We start from the raw sequence: 13,742 nt of genomic DNA, 5'->3' as shown, positions 1-13,742 counted from the left end.
AAAGGAATATATGAAGGGTGGCAGCAAAAGATCTTTGAATTGTTTATTTGTTTAGGAGTGAAGAGGCCGAATTCTAAAGTGTAGAAAGTAGGTTTGAAAAGTTTGATGTGGTGCATGCATATATATAGAGAATCATGATTGAGATAGTCAGAAAACATGTGAGAGATTTGAGAAAATCAAAGATAGCATGTGTTTAGGGCGACCCAGGCGACCCACTCGACCCAGGCGACCCAACGACGACCCTGTATCTCGATCAACCCACCCATGTTGGGGCGGTGATGGTCTCGACCCAGGCGACCCGGGCGACCCGAGCGACCCGAACGACATTTTGACAACACTGCTAGAAACCTTACACGAACTTGTTGCGCCGCCCCGATTATTCTCTTATGTTGCAATGATTCTATATAGGCGTAAAACTAAAAAGGTTGGAAGACACACTTCCTTCTTCCATAACCCGAGCACTCGAAGGAACTGGGTTCATTTTCTTTTCTGTAGAGCTGTAAGCTAGCTAGATAACTATTACTTGCACATTTAGTTTTTTGTTATTATAGGGTAGCTCCACGTTTAGTTTTTCTTGTATTACTCTTTTGTTATGCATTAGACGCATTATAATGTCGAGTAGTTAAAATTCAAGGCCTCAAGGAACACGGAAAACCATGCTGTCTTTATTTCTGCTTTCTGTATTTCCGTTTCTTGTGTTGACAGTTCTGGTGTTCCAGGTCTATGTGCTTGATTGACTTTGGGATGCCATCATCGATCGGTGACGATCGACTTGCAGCAACTGGGAAAGCAGGAAAGGTGCACAGCAATGGTAAGCCTAAGCGGAAAATGCAGGGATTAGAATCTAAGCACGGCGGTAAAAAGAACTTCGAATTTTGTGCATTCAGAGACCCTGTTTTATTTGTTGAACATCTGTCGAAAATTCTCTCGTGGTCATAGACAAGCCATGGACGCAAGTTGTTGGCACATTCGACGCCCAGCCTGTCCATAGACATATATTCGGGACATAACACTCCGTTACGGGGCAGGCGTATTAGGCTCGGAGGCAGCGAATGCTGCCTTCGTCAATTTTTGATCTTGCTTCTCTTTGTACTCTCTTTTGAAGATGCTGTGGTTGTCTTGGGCCATGTTGTGCAATGTATCTGCTAACAAGTTAGTTTTTCAATGTTTAAGAACAGTATTCAATTTAGAAAGTCTACATTACTTTTATTTTTCTATTGCTAATTTCTTTCATTGTCCTGTAAACATAAATTAAGAATATAGTTGATTATTTACTTTCATAGATGTGATGTATTTTGAGAAATGTTTTTAAATTAAATTATGTCGCTTTCTTTATGATTATGTAGATTAAGGAGTAAATTTGTAGTTAATTAAGTGAAGTGAATATATCATTAGTGTTGAGAAATTCTTTTAGTTATTTAAGTAAGTAAGAATACTCATTAGCGAATTGCTCAAGAAGTTAGACAAATATTGAGAGAATAACATGGAAGAGTAAAATACGAGAGATTTATGTGTAAAATTTTGCTAAAAAAGAAATGACTCATGCAATGAGATGTTTCAAATGGAATACAACTCAACATTAATGAAATGAAGTGATACAATTTTATCAAAAAGTTTCACCATTGGATATTAAGAACAAATTTATTTCATGAATTTTTAGTTGAATTATAATATTAAAGAAAAGTAAATAAATCAAAAAAGGATAAACATCCACGTGTGCTCAGTTCTTGGCAATAAAAAATTATACATGTCCACACTTTTAGAAACAAAATAATATCCAAATCCAGCTCAGTGTGAACTGATATGTTTAATTCATGTAACTACAGAATCCAATATTTTATGTAAATTTGGATTATCTCCTTAATTAATTGCATTTTAAATTTTTTTATCAATATAAATATTATCCACTCCAATGATACGAAAGAGAAATAAGTCCCAAGTAAATGATTAAGAAGAATATAAAGTAGTTTAGACAAATAATAATAATAAACAAGTTGTGCATTGTTTTTGTATTGAAATGGAATCTTGCTACCTTTTTAATTTAAGTTACAACTTGAATTATTGAAAGGTTCTTACTCTTAATACATACAGCCCCATGAAAAAGTGTATTTAATTTAATATTTTTTCAAAACGATTCCCCAATTAATAGGTGAGATTATTTCCTTTTTAACGTTAATTTGAGTCACCATCATAATCAATAAATAAATAGAAAATTATTGTTTATTTTAATATTATATCTTTTGGTGTGAACAAGCGTGTGCAAGTATTTTTATTGAATAGTTGATGAAATGAAATAAGTAATAATTCTGTTTTTTTTATATATAATGTGGACAAATATTTCAATCAAAAAAGGGGCAAACATTATAGTACCAACAAAACAATTGATAAAGAAAACCTACTAATTGGACTTATCTACCACTCAAAAAGCAAGCTAAATTAGTTGATTACAGCTGAGACTAATAAATCTCAAGAACACTTATGCACCCAAACATCTATGCACATGCCTATAAATAAAACAATTAATCAAAATTCAAATAAGTTTTAAGTTAAATATATGGTACTTAATTTTAATATGGAATTATAGTTTTCGAGCATTGTCTGTTTTTTGTGGTCGTCTAATGTTTTCTTGTGATGCATTGTATGCTTTTTGGTTGTACGTTAATTTCATTGTTTTCTGTTCCTCCTCATTTTTGGCTTGAGCATTTTTTATAATCGAAAAAATATGTGGGATATTATATATTTTTTTTGTCTCCAATGAGTTGACATGGCAAGTGTTATATTAACCAAATTGAAAATACTAAGGCTGTGCCACTGCACTTTATAGAGTCTGATGAGGCACGCCATGTAACTTTTTTCTTATTGACTGATTTTTCCAAAGATATTAATTTATCTAAAAATAGAAGATCATGATATTGTTGCAAGTTGCAATGCTTCAATTGAGAATCCTAAACCCTAAAACCCTAGTATACATTGAATATGACTGGACCAAATTGTCATACTATTGTGACAATTTTGAAATATCAACAAAAAGAATTGTGCTGAATTTAGGTCATGGTGTTATAACACTAACAAAAACAATATAGACACTATGCCAACTCATCACATATACATATTAAAGCATGTTGAACTAGAACAATAAAGGATGAAAAGAAAAATTTTTGAAAAAAAGATTTCTTTCTAGCTTTTTTATTTAATTAATCTTTAAAATTAATTTGACTTTTTTTGTTTAACTACATGTGTACCGAATCCGCCTTTTGGCGGAATCCGACTAATCCTGCTCGACCGGGCTTGCGGATTAAGGCAGAAAGTCTCCCAGCGGGTGGCGGGGTTTGAACCCGTGACCTCAAGATCACCACAGCTCCGCGCTGTCAACTGCGCACAATTTAATGCAATATGGCCAAAATTATAAATCATAAATTTAATTCACAATAAATGACTCAATTATTTAGAATTTTATAGCATGGGGTTGTCCTTTTCCTAAACCCCGTCATTCCCAAAGATATGGGCATCAAATTCACTAGCACTTTAAACAGATTTATTTTGGGAGAATTCAATCCAACAAATGTCAATAATTGCATGAGATTATATATATTTATGGGGATCACAAAATTTTCATTATATATGTAGCTGTCATAAGTGGTGGGATGTCCCTTTTGGACTTTGTGGTGAGAAAAAAACAACAAAACAAAAGTTAAAGAAACACCAAAATTTAATCATAGATATTGTCCTCTTTGTATTTTACAACAAAATATATTACCAATTTATTCACTTAAATTAATCCACCTCAACTACTTCTTGTCTAGGCTGGCAACTCTCCCACTCACACACAAATGCAGCCACACATCCATGCCTTTAAAAGACACTAAATTATTTGTGTCAAAAGAGGGTGATTTGTGGTCTAATTATATCAAGATTTGATATTAAAAAGTTGAAAAATAAATTAGGTTGTTTGATGGGTCAGAATTAATAAGAAGATATTTAAAACAGAGTAGTTTTAAATTAAGCTTTATTTTTTGTATAGTTTTTTATCCGTAGGATATTTTATTTTGTAGTTCAGTTTCACTGCAAAGGGAATAATGAAACCACCTTATGAGAGGCTAGGTATTTTTACTAGACGACTGATATCAAAATAGTGTAACATTAGAAAGCGAAATACAAACACGAGACTATAAGCTCCGGGCAAAAGGGAAGGTCTAGGATAGCGACCGTGCACACTTGTTTAAGAACAAATGTGTGGCTCATAGATAATGGTTTTGTCAAAACAAACCATATTAGCTAAAAATGAGAAAAATGTGAGATTGTTAGCTTCTAGGATTGTGCTATTTACGAACGAGCGCTAGAGTGATTAGTCCTAAAAAAAATCAAATTTCAAATGCAACTGCAAGACTCATAAACAGTGGCTTCATCAATCATGCCATCACTTCCTGAATTACTAAAGATGCATGCATTCCTTTCTTTCAATCAATAGTACTGATCCACTTTTGGACAAAAAATGAATACAAGAATTCATAGTAGTTTGCTAACTTTCTTTCCCTCTCTTTTTTTTTACAAATTTTATTTTGATTACTTGATTTTTACATTTATGATGATCTAAGGCTTGTGCTCCCTACTGCATGGACATGAAGAAATAAACAGAGGTAGAAAAGGATTAAAAAATAAATACACAGACAACAATCCTGGAAATTCAGATGCCATCCCCATTTTCATTTGTTGCTCTAAAATTAAAATATGCTGTCACCCATTATTTCTCACTGCCTCTTTCTCCCCACCACACTTCCTGCCAAAACCAAACCACTTATCGTCAAAACTATATTTTTTTAAATAACCCAAATTCATACTATCTTCGAAAATAAATTACTATAAATTTAAGTCAAATTCTTATTCATTCTCACAATAAATAGGGGTTATCGGTGATAATCTCCGTCAATGAATTTAATTAGTACATTCAAAATAAATGAAATTAACTAGTGCATTCGAAAAAATGATTTTTTTTGGATAATGTATCATAAACTTAATTTATTAATGTAATTAATTATTCGAGGACTAAGCGCAGTGTTTTCAGGTTCTCATAATAAACGAACTCACCTGATTTCCCTTTCGTTGAAGATTTGAAGAAACTCAGGCGTTTCTTCGTCACCGATTCGCGCTAATTCATAACCAAACACACCAATTCAGCTACAATTGATCGAGAGAGAGCTAGAGAGAAAGAGAGAAGCGGCGCGGTACCTCGAAATGCGCGGCGGAATCATCAGAAGGAGGTACATTGCTCTGCAATTCAACAACGGCAGCATAAAACAACCCGAAAAAAAGGCAATCGCGATCTGATTTCGAAATTGAGCACGAATTAGGTTTCAACTGTGCAAATTACCTGCGAGAAATGGAAGATGGAAGAGCTAGCCGTGTCGTCGAGGCACGTCGCCTGCTTCTCCTTCTTCGAGTCTGCTCCTTTGCTCTTCTTCTTCGCCTTCGTCTTTTTTTCCTCCGACGCCGCGTAATAGGCGGAGTGGTGCGGCGGCGCCGACGAGGCGTCCGACACCATCGACTGATCTTCGTCGGAGTAACCGGCGGCGGCGCCGCCTTTGTGGTGATAATTGGTGTAGAAATTATCTGTGGAATTGGAGATTTGATCGAAGTACGTGGTCCAGCCGGATTCGCAGCCGCTGGAGTAATCGGGGGTGGATGCGTTCATGGTTGTAGAGATAGAAGATTGGTTGAATGCTCCTTTTTGTATGTATTTATAAAGAGGAAGAGAGAAGGGTGATTGTGTGTGAGACCAAATAAATCACGCTCAAATCCTAGACTGTTTTTTTCTTTGGCTTGGCTCGGCTCTATGCTTTACTTTTATGGAGTCATATATATATATATATATATATATAATATATATATATATATATATATATATATATATATAGGGAGATGATCAAAACAAGTATGTGTTTAAATCCAGAAATGCAGCCCAAATCTTGGCCCTAGGATTAGATGATCTAATGGTCAATAATTAACCAAAAACACGGAAGGTCATAATTAAGCAGTTTTAGGTCATATTATAAGATTTGAGTTTAATGTCATATTAAGATCATTTTAGGTCATGCTTTGTTAGTATGACCTAAACATAAACTAACAATGACCTAAACATGCCCTACGCATGATATTGTTCTGCGTTTCTGTATTTAAATCTAGTTTTGCATAGATTAAAACCCTAATAATATATATATATATAATATTAATATATATATATATAGGTCCATGATCAATTGAGATTTTTTAGGCTAATTGAGAAATGAGATGCAACATTAGCCACTCATTTTTATTAAATGAATGGTCCAGATTTTGACACACAAAAAATATTTTTAGATTAATTTATTTTGAAAGGGTATAATGGTCATTTCGTATTTTAATTTATGTTTCTCAGCTTTGAATCGTGATTTGAGTGAGATTTGTGTGCGATTTGCGATTCAATCGCAATTTCTGTGATTCAATCGATTCCAACGATTTCTGTGTTCTAATTTCTGTGAGATTTCTATCGGATTTCAACGAGCCCTCTATATTCATCCGAAAATTGATAAATTTTCAAAAAACTGACGACGAAATCGACGGAGTTTAGTTGAATCTGAAGTTTTTAGGTTGATTTTATCGACTTTGATTCTGTTTTTATGCTTTATTTGTTGATGCCCAGTCAAATTCGTTCCTAATCAGTTTTTGTTTGCTTTTTCATCTTCAGCTTCGAGTTCACTTCATAATCAATACCTAAGGTATTATCTGATGGATTCTTCATCTTATTCCGAGTCGACGTCGACGAATGATGAAGGTAATTTGGATTGGTTTTCATTAACATGACTTTTTTGTACATTGTTGGTGAATTATACTCTGTTTACATCAATGCACAGATGTTGATATTTGAATTGATGTTCTGTTGACATCAATGCAAATCTGTTGACATGTGATATATTACCTGTTAAATATTCTATATAGTTATACTCTTTGTTGACATTTTGTTGATATACAAAATAGTTGTATGCAAAATGCACTCTCCCCTGGCTGAAGAGCCCCTGCTGTGGTGTTTGTTGGTGGAGGAAGGTGTTATGGGTAGGGTTGGCAGTCCATGATAGGATGTCTAAGATGTTGGTGTTGGTGTGTTGGTGCTGCGTATTTTGAGATTTTGATTCTAGTATGGGTCAGTTAAGATATGCTACTTGACTTTATGTCCTGGTTTGAATTGATGTTCTGTTGACATAAATGTAAATATGATGACATGATTTATGTTACCTGTTAAATATTCTATATAGCTATACTCTTTGTTAACATTTTGTTCACATACAAAATAGTCGTATGCAAAATGCACCTTCCCCTGGCTGAAGAACCCATGATGTGGTGTTTGTTGGTGGAGGAAGGGGTTATGGGTAGAGTTGAGAGCCTGTGATAGGATGTCTGATATGTTGGTGCTGCTTATTTTGAGATTTTGATTCTGGATTCTGGTGTGGGTCAGTTAAGATATGCTAGTTGACATTATCTGTTTTAGGTTGTTGACATATTTTCCCATTATGTTGTAGGATATGTTATTCCAATTTGCAAGGCTGAGTTGAGGCCTTATGAAGGTAAAAAATTTTCTTCACTTGAGGAGGGAATTTCCTTTCATGAAAAGTATGCTCAAGAGACTTGTTTTGATTGTCGAAGATTTGGAAATAAGTCTAGTGGTGGTGTTATTACTTTTCAGTATGTTGTCTGCAACATACAAGGTTTTCATATAGTTGATCCGTTGGATGTCGATGTAAGTATATCTGAGGATATGAACATGTCAGATGATGATGAAGTAACTTCAAAGAAAAAACGCAGACGTGGCACCAATTCATTGAGGAACAAGGATCAGTTTGTTGAATATTATCTTGTGCACCAATTCATTGAGGAACACAATCATGCTATGGTTAACAAAGATCATAAGCGATTTATGAAAGGAAATCGCAGTATGAATGATGTTCATCACAAGTTTGTTGAAGATTGCACCAAAGCTAACATCGGTCCTACTTCAACTTTCAACTTATTAAAGGAGTTTTTGGGTGGTTATGATGTTGTTGGGTGTACGTTGAATGATTTTAGGAATTGTTCTCGTGATATTAAAGAGAAACTGAAAGAAATGGATGTTCAAATGATCCTAAATCAGATGCAAGAGAACGAAGAGAATTTGTGAAGACTTTTTTTACAAATACCAATTACCACCTGATGATAAAAGTTAGTGAGTTTATTTTGGTCTGATGTTGAGTCTCGGAAACATTACCATATGTTTGGAGATGTTGTAGCATTTGATACAACATATTCGACAAATAGGTAGTTTATTTATTATACTTGGTAATTGACATACATAATAGTTAGTTGACTTAGCTGTTGACATAGTAGTCAACATAGGATATATCTATAGTTGACATTGGTTATTATTAAAAATTTGTTGATGTTTTGTGTTGATCTATTTGTTCAATAGGTATCGTATGGTGTTTGGTCCATTTACCGGGAAAGACAATCACGGGTGTCCTATTGCATTTGGAGCTGGTTTCGTATCCAGTGAGAATTGTGATGCATTCTCATGGGTTTTTACTGTCTTTGTTGAATGCATGGGTGTTGCTCCAAGGATCATAATCACAGACCAAGATTGGGGAATGAGGCTTGCAATTGAGAAGGTATTATCTGGTACCAGGCATTGTTTGTGCATGTGGCATATTATGAGCAAGTTGTTTGAGAAAATACCAAAATCTATTTCTGATAGAGAAAAGTTTAGTAAGGAGTTTAAGGCTTGTGTTTGGTCAGAATTGTTAGATCCAGATGAGTTTGACATATTATGGACTGGTATTGTTGAAAAATATGGTGTGGAAGATCATAAATGGTTTAAGGACATGTTTGTTGTTAAACATTTGTGGATCCCAGCCTACTTTAGAGATGTTCCTATGGGTTCTTTAATGAGAACATCTTTTTCAGAATCTGAAAACAGTTTTTTTAAGAGGTACTTGAAACCGTTGTTTAATTTTGTTGACTTCACTCTTCAGTATAATAATGACATTGATGCTCAAAGGAATCAAACTGAAAGGCTTGACTATTATGATTCTATAATCTCTCCAAAATGTGCCACTGATTTAACATTTGAGAAGCAATTGGCATCTATATACACGGATAGGATGTTTAGAGTGGTACAAGAATCGATTTCTGAGGCTGATAAGAGTTGTCGGATGATTAGCATTTCCACTTTGGAGAATATCGAGGTCTTTAAAGTTTCTGATGCTAGAAAGAAGACCTTCACAGTTACACATGAGATAGAGACTGAGTCATTTGATTGTGAGTGTAAACTATTTGAAAGGTGTGGTTATCTATGCAGCCATCTTTTCTTCGTCCTCAGAAACAAAGATGTCAACAATATTTCAGAGAAGTATGTTGGTAACCGGTGGCTGAAAAGTGAATTATTGAAGGCAGTTCATGGTCTCATGAGTGATGAAAGTGCGTCTGACAAAGGTATGTGAACTGTTTCCTATAGATATTTCAGTTCATTTGTCATATGTTGCTCAAACAGGACGATGACATTCTCTGTATTTAACAAAAACACTCATGTTTAGTATATTTCAATTTTGTGTTGACATAAAATATATAGGCTGTTGTCATGTTACAGATTTAGTTCATATATTTATATAGATATTGACATGTTTATGTTTGCAGGTATTGACATGTTTATGTTTGCAGGTTCTAACGAAGATGACAAGCTGCAGCTTGGTAACAGGTGGCATGGACGTTACTTTGGTCTATATCAATGTGCTTTTAAGAATAAAAATCATCTGATTGCATTGGATAATTTGCTTGCGGGTATTGGTCCTCAAATTTTTACTCATGAAAGTACTGGATCTTCATCAGTTGATAAAAATGATTCCATCAAGAACATATATGGTATTATTGTACCTGAAGAAATAACTGCACACGCTCCAGATGTGGTTAGTACAAAGGGGGGTGCAAGTGACAAGAAAAGCAGGATTAAGTCGAGCATAGAGAAAGCAATTGAAAAAGCAAGTAAACTTCATAGGCGTTGTGGAGAGTGTCATAAAGTGACTGATCATAATGCCAGGAGTTGTGGCAGAAAGTAGACATAATTGTTCTTTTTTAACAAACAGATTTGTTTTTTAGTTTTAACATATGCTACATGTTATTGACATTTTCTTATTAGTTGTTGATATTTGATATTTTGGTTATTAATATGGGAATTATTTAGTTGTTGACATTTATACAGTTTATTGGCATTTTCTTATTTATTTTTAACATTTGGTTTGTTGTCTATTGACATGTATTATATGACCATAATTCATGTACATGTGCCAAATAGCGGGAAAATATTTGTTTTTTTTAAATTATAAGATTTGTTTTTAAGTTGTTGACATTTTCTTATTTGTTTTTAACATTTGATTTGCTGTCTATTGACATGTATTATATGACTACACGTACAAGTCACGTCAACTGTGTTACAAGCTATGTCAACTACGCGTACAAGTCATGTCAATTGCACGTACAATCATGTCAACTACACGTACAACCATGTCAACTATGTTATATACTATGTCAACTACACATAGAACGATGTCAACAACAATCATAAGCCATGTTAATAACAATCATAAGCCATGCCAACTACACACAGAAGCCATGTCGACAACAATTATAACCAAATGTCAACTACACTTTCAAGCCATGTAAACTACACAGAAAACCATGTCAACAACAATTAAACCAAATGTCAACTTCACTTTCAAGCCATGTCAACAACAATTAAACTCAAATGTCAACTTCACTTTCAAGCCATATAAAAATAATTCAGTCATTTTAATCATAGTTATAGTAATTTTACTTTAACAATATTCTCTTCTCTCTCTTTCCCTTTCTCATGTTGCTTTTCTTTGTTCGTTTCAAACATGCGTCATCCATTGGGCCTGCAGCTGCTGGTGATATAGGAGAGTCTGATCCATTACTGTCATCACCCACTGTGTCCTCTTTTGTTTCCTTCTCCTTCTCTTTCTTCAGCAGCCTATTCAATTAGTAATTTATATTAATATCAAATTAATTTCAATTGATTCTAAATAACAAAAGACAGATCTTAAGCTCACTCCAACTGAAGATCTAGCCATATCACACAACATTCCGAATAAATAATTAGTTTTGATGTGTGGAGGAGCTTCTTTAAGGGTCTTGACAAGATTGAAATTCCCGTAATTCATTTGAAAAATGTTTTTTACTACATCCTTTATGAATTTTTTTGGGATTGGTAGATTATGGGAAGACCCAACCCACTGTCAGCAGTAATCTGTGGTTGAGGCACGTGTTCCTCCTGCTCCTCCTCATCCTCGTGTTCCTCCTCGTGTTCCTCCTCCTCCTTGTGTTCCTCTTCCTCGTGCTCCTCCTCCTCCTTGTTCTCCTCCCTCTCCCCCTGCTGCTCCTCCTCCTCGAAAATATATCTCTTCTTAATACGTCCTAAACCAAAAACTCCTTCACTGATCTCTTTATCTTCTCTAGCCTGAAGATGTTCACTTTTCCATCATTTCATTAATGGAAATGTGCGAGGAACAAGACGCTTGTCTTGTATAACTCTATCTAAGTAGCAGAGCTGCATATGTTAAAAAATGCATGTCCATTACTAGTGTGTAGTGTCAACTCAATATACAAGCCACTTAAATAACTAATACAACTTATGTCAGCTATAGTACAAGCTATATCAACTATACATACAAGTCATTTCAATAAGTAATGTAATACAAAATGTAAAACATACCATGAGGAAGGGAAGTGGTCCTGCAAAGGCGTTCTTCTCTATCTTCGACCAATTTCCCATAGCAAACTTGAGCACAGAGATTGTATATGAACACTAGTTGATATTTCTCACGTTATCCAAATCATCAATTATCTCTCCAATCTTAGATTTTATCATTCCACATGTTGAAGGCTCAATCAATGCGGATTCTAATAGGACCAAGAACAATCTCTTGAACTGTGGTCCTCCTTCATGATCTGCTAACATAAGCAGTTCAACAGCTTTATGGTTCACGTTTCCTGGTTTCGTATCACACTGTTCTGCTAACTCCCTCATGAAAGGTGCATTACTTTTCCACTTCTCTCTGCAGTAAATAATGTCACCTCTTGGAAATCCATATACAAGCTCCATATCCTCTTCCGTGATATGAAATTTTTTCACATTATAAAGCTTTATCTTACACTTTTCTTCATCAAAGCTCTTCAACAAAGAAAATGCTAATCTACTTGGAATGTACTCAATTCTGTAATACAAGACACTCTCAAAACCCATCTCCTTCACATATTAATCTGTGCCTCATTCAATTGGCTTATTGCATCAACAAAAAAACAAGGCTTCCTTTTTCACTAGAAGCCTTTGAGATACATTTTCAGCAATCTGACTCTGTTTTTCATACTCTACACTTTTATTTTATTTTTTCTCATCAATCATTAACTCTTTCTGAGATACCGAGGTACTCCTTTTTCGCTTTGATATTTTTCTGTTTTCTGGTTTAAAATGAAACACAATAAATCTATATCAATAATAAGTTCAGGCATTAAGTATACTCTGTTAATAAATCTATGTTAATAGCCATGTCAAACAAATCATATACTCTGTTCAAACAAGCATATACTCTGTTTTTATAGCTATGTCAATAGCTATTGTATGAAATGAAACACAATAAATCTATATAAATAACTCTTTCTGCTTCAATCTACAGTCATCCTAACAGTTATTCAAACAAGCATATACTGCTATTATAGCTATGTCAATAGCCATTGTATGAAATGCCAATAATCTTAAAATTTTAAACAAATCCTTAACTGGAAGGTGATGCTTCCAATTGCAATTCTACCATGGCTAATCAACAAAAAAAATTCAGCAGAAATCAAATTCATAAGAAAACAAATCCAGATTTGATTTATTACACTAAAATCGAAGAAATATACTTAAAATTTGAATCAATTGCTGAACCTGAAGAAGTCGAAACCACCGCTGAAGAAGTCGGAACCACCGCTGAAGAAGTCGGAACCACCGCTGAAGAAGTCGGAACCACAGCTGATGTGGAACGCCGATTCTCTTCGATCGGTGCTTCAACCGATTCAGCTACAATCGGCGCTTCAGCCGATTCTCTTTGAATCATCATTGTAGAAATTTATGAAGTCGACTTTGAAGCGCTGATGAATGTTTTCGATTTGAATTTTGAAGATAAGCAAATTTGTATTTGCACAGAAGATATTTCACCGAGAGTTTTAGAAATTGTTTTAGAAAATGATTTTGAAATCTAATTTTATTTTTTCCACCATTTGATTAATGAAATGACACTTATACCCCCGTGTTGACATAATGTGATAGTTGTTGACATTTAGTTAATCTTGTGGATTAGTGGCTGATATTGCATCTCATTTCTCAATTTAGCTAAATAATCTCAACCTAACAGGACCCTATATATATATATTATATATATATATAGAGGGTTTTGTATGCTTGGTTCTGCATTTTTGTATTAAGAATGGTTTTGCATGGATCAAAACCCTATATATATATATATATATATATATTAATATATATATATATATAGTGGAGCGTTATTCTCCTATTCATCCCTTAGATCCTTTATTTTTCTTAATATTGAGCCGTTAGATCTCATTCATCAACGGTCCAGATGATCTGCATTATTACACTATAATGGTGCATTATCAGTCGGTGTGCATTA

The 13,742-nt window shown here is 34.3% G+C and overlaps 2 protein-coding genes across 2 annotated transcripts; one reads left to right on the top strand and one right to left on the bottom strand.

The window, feature by feature from the left end:
• Positions 1-4,515: 4,515 nt before the first annotated feature.
• Positions 4,516-5,820, bottom strand: LOC121790135 (protein SOB FIVE-LIKE 6-like). Its single transcript, XM_042188415.1, has 4 exons — positions 5,369-5,820; positions 5,227-5,268; positions 5,086-5,146; positions 4,516-4,777 (listed from the first exon to the last, which is right to left on the bottom strand). The coding sequence occupies exons 1-4, from the start codon at positions 5,687-5,689 to the stop codon at positions 4,749-4,751; spliced, it is 453 nt and encodes a 150-aa protein (XP_042044349.1). The 5' UTR covers positions 5,690-5,820; the 3' UTR covers positions 4,516-4,748.
• A 2,660-nt stretch (positions 5,821-8,480) lies between these two features.
• Positions 8,481-10,112, top strand: LOC121790136 (protein FAR-RED IMPAIRED RESPONSE 1-like). Its single transcript, XM_042188416.1, has 2 exons — positions 8,481-9,492; positions 9,718-10,112. The coding sequence occupies exons 1-2, from the start codon at positions 8,481-8,483 to the stop codon at positions 10,110-10,112; spliced, it is 1,407 nt and encodes a 468-aa protein (XP_042044350.1).
• The last annotated feature ends 3,630 nt before the right edge of the window (positions 10,113-13,742 follow it).

This window comes from Salvia splendens, unplaced genomic scaffold (genome assembly GCF_004379255.2).
Source record: "Salvia splendens isolate huo1 unplaced genomic scaffold, SspV2 ctg42, whole genome shotgun sequence".
Taxonomy (NCBI): domain Eukaryota; kingdom Viridiplantae; phylum Streptophyta; class Magnoliopsida; order Lamiales; family Lamiaceae; genus Salvia; species Salvia splendens.
This window is presented reverse-complemented; position numbering and strand designations above follow the sequence as displayed.